General features: G+C 31.8%; 1 protein-coding gene across 1 annotated transcript; it reads right to left on the reverse strand.

Moving 5' to 3' along the window:
• Positions 1-535: 535 nt before the first annotated feature.
• Positions 536-4,421, reverse strand: LOC145032395 (neurochondrin family protein). The gene is made up of 18 exons (XM_078981181.1): positions 4,301-4,421; positions 4,041-4,218; positions 3,614-3,776; positions 3,381-3,517; positions 3,205-3,308; positions 3,032-3,127; positions 2,846-2,939; positions 2,561-2,681; positions 2,276-2,472; positions 2,087-2,178; positions 1,924-1,979; positions 1,754-1,843; positions 1,570-1,669; positions 1,370-1,474; positions 1,233-1,305; positions 998-1,161; positions 865-907; positions 536-741 (listed from the first exon to the last, which is right to left on the reverse strand). Exons 1-18 carry the CDS (start codon positions 4,301-4,303, stop codon positions 683-685), a joined length of 1,875 nt encoding a protein of 624 aa, XP_078837307.1. The 5' UTR covers positions 4,304-4,421; the 3' UTR covers positions 536-682.
• Positions 4,422-9,636: the final 5,215 nt, after the last annotated feature.

Genomic DNA, 9,636 nt, shown 5'->3' on the forward strand with positions numbered 1-9,636 from the left:
GTTTTCAAGGATTTGTTATGGATGTTCGATTATAACCTTACAAATTCCTGCCGTTCTGAAATCAGAATTTTTTAGTATCCAACCTCCAGGTATTCGTTTCCTAAGCAGACTTAGTTTGTTGTACTCTAGGGATACAATTATGTACATTCCATGATAGAAATAGGGGGTTAGATAGTCAAACATTTTTCATGATGGCACAAAAGTTGACTCCTCATATTGATATTTCTTCTATATGCTTGAATTTCAAGATATTCAATGTGGGATAATCCATAAGGACACTATGTTTTAACCACAAAACAAAAACATGTACTTGAAAACATTAGATTGTCCAAATTTACAAACTGAAGTATATGATTGTTCAAGGTTTTCACGCAACCTACCTTGTGTTAGATCATAGATTGCACCACCTACTTGTGTTAGATCTTTATTATCTCCATTGGCCACTATTGTTGATTCTAATTAACCTAAATGCCTGGTGACAAATATAACCAACATTCCACAGAATTAAACATACAGAAAACCATTCTTGAAACTGTTTTTTTCCCCATGTTCCTGAATTCGTATAAATTACCATAAAAAAGAATATATTTTACATCAAAATGTGTACAATGGGCAATAACCAGAACTCTAATAATTTCTTGAAAGTCTGGTTTGTCCAAGATAACTTTCCCTTTTTTTCCTATTACCTTCCCTCAACAGCTGCTTTAACACGAGGATACCTATCAGCCCACCTTGAGTATCCTATATAATGGAAAAAAATAAAATAAATAAATAACCTTCAGCTTTTTCTCAGGAAACCTGTTAACAGAAATACATACAACTATTTTTTTTACATAACATTAAAATAACAAATTGATAACATACCCGAGACAACTATTTGAACAAGATCCGCCTCGGCTTCGCTATCCTGAAGGAAAATACAAATACCAATCACCAATTAAGTTAATGTTTCATCAAATATTAATCCTCAATCTGATTGAGCTTTTTGATAACTTACTTTACCATATGATGTCATACTTTTCCTGATGAGGTGGCATAAACTTGTTAGATTATTAACCTTAAAACTTGGATGGCATTCAAGAACCGCTTCAGATGTTGAATCTAATATCAGAGAGCAGATGCTTGCAGCCATCATGGTACTAGACAAGTCGACAACATCCTCTGACAAAAACCAAAAACTAAAATTAACATCAAAAATTCCCAAAATAAATAAATGTTAATTATATTTATACCTGCCCATGATGACAACACCCCCAATAGCCTGATATAATAAGAATCATCCATGTGGACCCCAATCTCTTCTCTCTAATACCAAAAAGAAAAATTAGAATGTTACAGATAAGGATAATAAATAATCAAAATAACATACCTTCAAAAGAAGATTTAAGATGGTATCACATGCCAAGAAAATGGGACCATTCTCCTCAACTGTCCCACCATCTTCCTCAACCAACCTAATTAGACACTCTACCACCTTCAAATTAAAAAATCAACTCTTTATTTACTTTTATTTCCATTCGTTATACAAATTGAGCAGCATTTATTTAAAAAAAAATAGTAATAACTTACTGCTTTATATGCTCCAGAAGAGGCTAATAACCGACATCCATCAATCTCCATTGTTATCTGGCATAGCATCGGAAGCAAGAAGCAAACCGAAGAGAAGGAGCTATAAACAAAAAGTATGACATTTATTTAGTCTCCAATTAATTTCTAAACTTAGCAATAAATGAGAAATAAAACAGAGACAAACCTGTGTTCATCTTCACCTTCAACTAAAACCATATACCCTAAAAGCTCCTTCAATTTGTCATTGCATGCACCTGGAGTCTCTGCAAGGTAACTACAACAAAAATGTTTTATAAATTTTAAATCGAATAGATGTGAGTTCGGGTTAATTAAATATCACTAAATATAAAATACCTCCCAACTATTCTCACAGAAGCAAGAAGATCGTTCCCTTTATGTTGTCCATGATCCTGAAAAAGATTTCAATCATGAATACTGAATAAATCAAAGTAATCTGTTCTAGAATAGAAAACTTTATTAAATGTAGTAACTTTATTAATTAATAAAACAACTATACCTTGGCATCTCGAAGATACTCCAGTATCAAACCAACAGTCTCATTAAGTCCAGTTATGATCTTTGTGAACATCATGTCACTGATGATATTACCTATACATGAAAAATGGATACAAAGAATCAAAATCTATACTGTAAAATAACCTCATGAATGATATAAACAATCAGGGGTAGTTAAGTAAATGCATACCTTCATCTTCAGCAACACTTGATATCAATTTGATCGTCTTCTCCACTAACGAAAATGCAATGCCAAGATTTCTCTGCTTTAAAAGAACCGATTCAGCATCTAATGAGTCTTTAATCTTTTCATATTTCAAATATGCTAAATCATTCAGAAGAACAGCAATTTCCACTCTAGATGACTCTAAAACAAGCAATGTACACCTGGACAATGTTCAAAAGCCAAGATAAGAAAAAACACTTGCTGACCTGGCAACAAATATAAATTATAACATCATGACGGATTGCTTACCTGTCAGCTGGAATTGGATCTTGTGTGTCAGGTGAGTTTGTTTGCCCAATAAGCCACCTTTCACCAGCAATACACATCACAGATTCAGCCAAAATAAGAGCCTCAAGCCTTTGATCAGGTGCTGAATGAATATCAAATTCAATTCAATCAGATGCTGTTTCTTTATATTTGACTTGATATACTTAATGGGAAGAAGTGGAAGTAAGATTCTATAACAATTAACAAACAAATCAATGGAATTATGTTTCTATAACTTTTATAAAACACATTAAAACTTCAACTCACCAACACGATTTTGCAAAACTGCTACAACACCAACACGCAAATAAGTTGACCAAGTCAAGTTGCTCATTGCACGTAGAGTTTCATGCACAGGTGCCTGATAGTATCAAGAAACCAGTTACTTACTTTATAATCTAATACTAAGAATAAAAAAAACTAGTGAGTATCATGTTAAAAAAGCATACATACAGCATATATTGAGGAGAGGATCATTGATAGAAGATGAAGTGCCTCAAACTTTAGGGCATTATGCAATAAAGCAAACTGCTTTGCTAACACTATGACCTGGAACAAGAAACATTGCTTATGAGCTCCATTGATGATGTGGCATATATGAAGAGCTCCATATGATATGAGCTTACCACTGATGACAATTCTGAACAGTACTCCTTTGTAATTGTGTCAAGGGAAAGTTTACTTGTGGTCAACTGAAGGAGTTTCATTGCTAGCTCCATTGTATGAGAACCTACACAGGTTTTATGAATGTTAATGCCAAAAAAATCGAAACGTTAATAACATTATTTATTAAATCATATACCATCTGGTAAATTAGGCATCTGAGAAGCTAACACAGTCATGCCTCCAGACTCGTAGAAGATTCTAGAACCATCTGTGTGGGCTGCTGACACTAAGTATAAAAATTCAAAGCATTCTTCAACAAGTGATGCTCCTAATCTGTAATTTCAGACAATAAACATGTGAAATCATTTGCCTAATGATGCATGATTAAAGCTAAAAGAATCAATCTAGGCATATTATAAGAATCCTTACTCTTTAGAAAGAACTTCCAGTATGAGTGGAATCTTCTTCACCATATCATCTGAAGAAGCAATATTAGAAACCCTACAGAATGCAGCTAAAATTGTGACAGATAATTGTAGATAAGCATCTTGGTTATCTTGGCGACTCTTGCTTGTACTTCCTTTCCCCATCCCTACCAGGGAGACAAAAATATTAGAGGGTCAATATCGTCATTTGGCACCTTTTTCTTAACAAGAATATAGATATCGGTCAATTTTACATATCTTAGAGTTGAAACATATGTAATCTTATGTTTAGACGTTTCAATTTCAACTCTAAGATGTGTAAAATTGAACTTTGTGATAACATTGGGCTTTGAAGTTTATTGGAGATTCATCCAACCATATAATAGCAACGGCTAAAGAAGATGGAAAAATAAATTGAGTCGATTGAGTACCGGTTCGGAGAAGGCGGTCCAAGAATGTGTTGCCGAGGGCATTGTAAACCCTTAAAATGGAGTCGACATCATCGTTCTTGCAGAACTTGGTGGCGAGAAGGAGACCTGCGAGGCGTTGCTCGTCTCTCTCTCCCTTTAACAGCTTCAAGCAGTCATCAAGTGAGGGACCTTGATTTTCCTGCAAACCCAACAATCATTTAGCTTTTAATATGTAAATATTGCGAAAAGTTTAGGGTTATGAGAGACTTGATCTTACTAACCATGGTTGGAACCGAAGGTGGGAGATTTTTGTCGATGAAGAGTTGAAGACTGAAGAGCAAGCTTTCCTTGTTGCGGGAGAGCAGAGGCTTTCAGGGAGACGGAGGTCTTTCTTAGTTTCTTACACTCGATAGTCGATACGACGCCGTCACCTTCACGCCTTATTCATGACTTTTTTTTTTTTTTTTTCTCTTTAATAAAATCCCTACATATTGATCTCATAATCGATTTAGCTCTTATATATATTTTTTTAGACAAAATTGCAAAAATGATCTCTATGGTATGCAAATTTTGGGGGTTTTAGTCCAAACCCCGTGCTTTTTGAATCTTTGGTCCTTTTAAAGTGGTTTGTATGTGGAATTAGTCATCGGACTTAACTGCCGTTAAATATGATAAGTTAACCCCCCTCATGTGCCTCACACGTGAGGGTAAATTTGTCATTTCATATGTAAGGGACCATTTTTGCATAATCCATTTTTTTGGCTTATTTGACCTTTACCTCTCTCTCTCTCTCTCTCTCTCTTTGAAATTTCTTCCGGGAAATTAAAACACACGCACACAACTTCATCATCTTCTTCTTTTGTCACATTTCTTATCCTCACTATCCCTCTATTGTTAGTTAATAAACACGGATACACAAAGCCAAATATCAGAGAATCGAAGTAGAAAATAAAGCCCTCATATTTTCAAATCTTCCTCCCAATCTAGAAAAAAAAAAAGAAAAATTCTCATCAAAATCAAGTTTAGGTAAAAAAAAAAGCATACAAAAAGCCATGTATCTGGGATAGTTAACGACTTAAAGCTAGTCCCCATGCACAAGATCATACCTCTCAGACCGTTGTGAATTTACACCCAAATGCAGGTTTCCGACGATGGGGTAATTGTGGAATCTCTCTCTCTCTCTCTCTCTCTCTCTTTCTCTCTCTTTTCTCTCTCTCTCTCTCTCTATATGAACTGTTATTGTCTCTTGATTATGTCAGTATGTTCATATTCAATCTAAACAATGCTTTCAAGAAGAAATCAAGCACGCAGAAGAAATAATTCACTCGTGATCAGAAGAAATCAAGCACACAGAAGAAACCTATAAGGTTAGTAGTTCATCAGGTTTGATTTCAGGTTTTGATTTCAGGATTTGGTTTTGATTTGTTTTGATTTCAGGTCGGGTTACTAAGGTACTGAGGTGGATAGATTTTCAAAATTTTATTATATTCTATTATGTGTGTACAACCTATAATGTCGATCTATTTTTCTTCCATACATAGTCTTTCATTCTGATTTCTATCTTTGATTACAGCCTCAAGTTCATCCCAAAATCCATGTAACCGTCTTGCCCTCTTCCCATTCTGTTTTAGTTCCCAATTTTTCCTCCATTGTCGATGGGATGAAAGGGTGGGAGTGTTTCTTTAATGGCAATGGTTTCTTTGGGGAAATGGTTTTGATTTTGGCCGATAATCTGCTTCTATGAGTACATTTATAAGTTTAATGGAGGATGATGGATTAAATATGCCAAATTGGGGGTATTACGAACCTTCATCCCTACCACTTCAACCTCCCAAATTTGGACTATTAAAGATGTGAGGGCTGATTTTAGAATTGATTACAGATGATGCTGATGCGATGGTTGGATCATCCCAAGGACATGATTTTGAAGTCTTTGATTAATCCAAGTTGTAGTAAGATGATCGAACCAGGTGTTGTTTGGAATATTTGGCCGCTTTCTCTTCAAATCCACCCTCGATCTACAATCTGGTGACGAAGAACATCAGAGCTAAGTAGCAAATTGAGATCGTGAAGCTGTTTGGGATCACAATGTACTGTGGTTTGACCTGGCAGCTCCATCTTCGACAATTGTGTTTGTTTTTCTTAGTGGAATTACTTATTGTTTAATTGAGTTTGTGTTTGTTAAGAGTGTGTGTGTGTGTGAGAGAGAGAGAGAGAGAGGGTAAAGGTTAAATAAGCCAAAAAACGGATTATGCAAAAATGGTCCCTTACATATGAAATGACGAATTTACCCTGACATGTGAGGCACATGAGGGGGCTTAACAGATCCTACTTAACGGGAGTTAAGTCCAGGGACCAAAACCACTCCAAAAGTACCATGGATCCAAAAAAACTCGTGGTTTGGACTAAAACCCCAAAAATTTGCTTACCACAGGGACCATTTTTGCAATTTTGTCTTTTTTATTTATTCAATTAAGTCCCAAATATCTGTAATCGTATTCAATTTAACCCTTTGACCCGGTCAACAGGTCATCCAACTTTCAAAAATTACATTTTCGGCCCGGATTTCAAAATTTATTACAAATTTGGTCTAAATTTTACATTTTTGACCCGGATTTTAAATTTTTTTTACAAATTTGATCCAACATTTACACTTTTTACCCAATTTTTAGAATTTTATTATGAATTCATCCTAACTTTAGTCTTTTTTACAACTTTTTTTCTCAAAAGTTTGTTTCTAATATGTTTTTTCTTTAAAACTCATATTTATACAAAAAAAAAAAAAAAAAAAAAAAAAAAAAAAACATATTTTCACATAAAAATCTTATTTTTTTCTATATAAAAACTTTTTTGTATATGAAATATCTAATTATAAAAATAGGTTTGGATTATTTGTGTGATTTCTCTTAAAAAATCAATTAAAAAATTAAAAGTAACCCCAAATTATACTATTATATTATAGTTTGTCAAAAACTAGTTACACTAGTTACCCTAAATTATACTATTAATATAGATATTTTAATATGTGTTCTATTTAGTGTGTATTCTTTTTTCTATGAGATTTTAATATAGTTGTTTATATGTATTTTTCAATCTGTTGCATCTTCGTAAATTAAATCATACCTTCGATCACATACATATGATAAAAGGTATGTAAAGTTGTTATAATCTCATATATGACAATCCATATTGATTTCAGTAGGAGTTGTAACTATCAACGTTTGTAATACTTTTTTACATTTGTTAAATGTCATTTTCTGCGAAAAACCTCCTTATCGACAAATGACAATTGCTCCATTATTGATAGTTATTTCTTGTTATTACAACAAACAAAATTGACACATGAATCCGATTTTACAAAGAAGTTTAAATAAAGAAATCTAAAATTATGATGAACTATATGTATGAATATGTATTCAGCGAGAAACAAAAAATATGAAGTTTTCAATATGTAGCATCTTCTATTATTTAAACTTTTCCTATAAATATGATTAAAGAACAAATAAATAATATTAAAATGAGTGTAACTAGTTTTTGATAAACTATAATTTAATAGTATAATTTAGGGTTACTTTTAATTTCTTAATTGATTTTTTAAGAGAAATCACACAAATAATCCAAACCTATTTTTATAATTAGATATCTCATATCAAAAAAGTTTTTTAAAAAAGTTTTTATATAGAAAAAATAAGATTTTTATGTGAAAATATGTTTTTTTTGTATAAATATGAGTTTTAAAGAAAAAACATATTAGAAACAAACTTTTGAGAAAAAAAAGTTGTAAAGAAAACTAAAATTAGGATGAATTCATAATAAAAATCCTAAAATTTTGGCAAAATGATAAATTTTGGACTAAATTTGTAAAAAAAAAAAGTTAAATATGGGCCAAAAGTGTAAATTTTGGACCAAATTTTTAATAAATTTTGAAATCTAGGCCGAAAATGTAATTTTTGAAAGTTAGATGACCTGTTGACCGGGTCAAAGGGTTAAATTGAATACGATTACCGGTAATGGTGACTTAATTGAATAAAAAATATATATATAAACGCTAAATCGATTATGAGGCCAATATGTAAGGATTTTATTGCAGTTTTCCCTTTTAAATTCAATAAATAAATGAAACGGAAGGAAAATATTGACTCGAAGAAAATGAGGGAATTTTTTTTTCTATAACCCGTGTTTCCGAGTTCGAAAGAAATGAAAGAAAAATTTAAGTTTTTGTGTACCCGAGTTAAGACGAAAAAAAAAAAAAAAAAAAAAAAAAAAGATGTTCATTCCCCTCAGTTTCTTTCCAAATCCGTCCAATTTGGGTAAAAATTTTGGAAGTAGAATATGTCTTCAAAATCATCTTCTTCCTCTCATTTTTCTTCCATTAATGAAACTCGGAAACATGATTTTCCAACGACATCTCTCACTTTCCCTTCATATCCATCCATATCTCTCCTTAAGTAGAACTCATGAACAGACGTAAATTCAATTTCCATTGTCCAGCTGATAAGTTTCCCTCTTCGAGACTTCGACGTTGTTTTCTTTCTTAAGTCAAAACTCAAAAACCTTCATGTAATCACGTATTTGAGATCATTTAATTATTGAGAAAATTACAAAAATAACTAAAAAATATTAAATATTAATGAATTAGCAATATATATATATATATATATATATATATATATATATATATATATATATATATATATATATATATATATATATTAAAAATACAATTGCATGTGATTAAGACCTACAATATGAACTATGTTAGCTACATTTTTACATGAATGGGCTATGAAACTTGGACTCGACTTATTTATCAAACAAGTATAAACGAGCATTACTTGTCGGAAAGAGAAAGCGACATATAAGGGAAAAATAGTTGTACATGTCATACAAAATGAGTGTGCTTTTAATGAATCTGCTAATGAAAATAATAGGTTGAATGTGTTTGTCAACCACATACATTAACCTTTGTTTAATTGGATTTAGGAGGAAGAACTAGAGCCTGGAGATGATATGATTTCTATTGAAGATGTAGATTCAAATTTTTTAGATGATGTGAAAGGTGAAAATGAAGATGATGAAGAAGTTACATCTCTTAAAATAAAATTTAATGATCACTTCCTGAATATTTTTTTTCCAATAGAGAATGAAGACCTTATTCAAGAAGATGGGGATATGCAAGAACATATCTACCCTAAACATGATCATTTTCATGAATGGAATAAAATGAAACATCTATTAGGTTTAATGCCTTTTGTCTACTACTTTTGTTTTTATTTACATCTATCTATCTACAAAATAATATTTCCTGCAATTTATCTTGGTTCTATACAGAATCACCCCATACCATATATCTTGGTTTTAAAATAAAAGAATCAATATGATTCATACAATAGCAATGTACTTTCATTACTTGGTCCCCTATTGTTTGGTACTCATATTTTAGTTGTTTACCATTTTTAAAACCAATGAAGTTCTTTTTATCTTAATTATGAGTTATTTTGATGCATATAATAGCAATGTAGTTTCTACCATTACATAAATATCCATTACATGAACATCCATACATAATAACAATATAGTTTCTACCATTACATAATCATCAATACATAAGCTTCAT

Source organism: Lactuca saligna, chromosome 1, assembly GCF_052625555.1.
Source record: "Lactuca saligna cultivar CGN05327 chromosome 1, ASM5262555v1, whole genome shotgun sequence".
NCBI classification, from domain to species: domain Eukaryota; kingdom Viridiplantae; phylum Streptophyta; class Magnoliopsida; order Asterales; family Asteraceae; genus Lactuca; species Lactuca saligna.

Excerpts from the sequence above, each read along its gene's own strand:
- LOC145032395 (XM_078981181.1), bottom strand. Across the intron at positions 1,844-1,923 it reads TCTGTGAGAATAGTTGGGAG|TTACCTTGCAGAGACTCCAG; the intron begins GTATTTTATATT and ends TTTTTGTTGTAG. Across the intron at positions 1,670-1,753 it reads GAAGGTGAAGATGAACACAG|CTCCTTCTCTTCGGTTTGCT; the intron begins GTTTGTCTCTGT and ends TTTTGTTTATAG.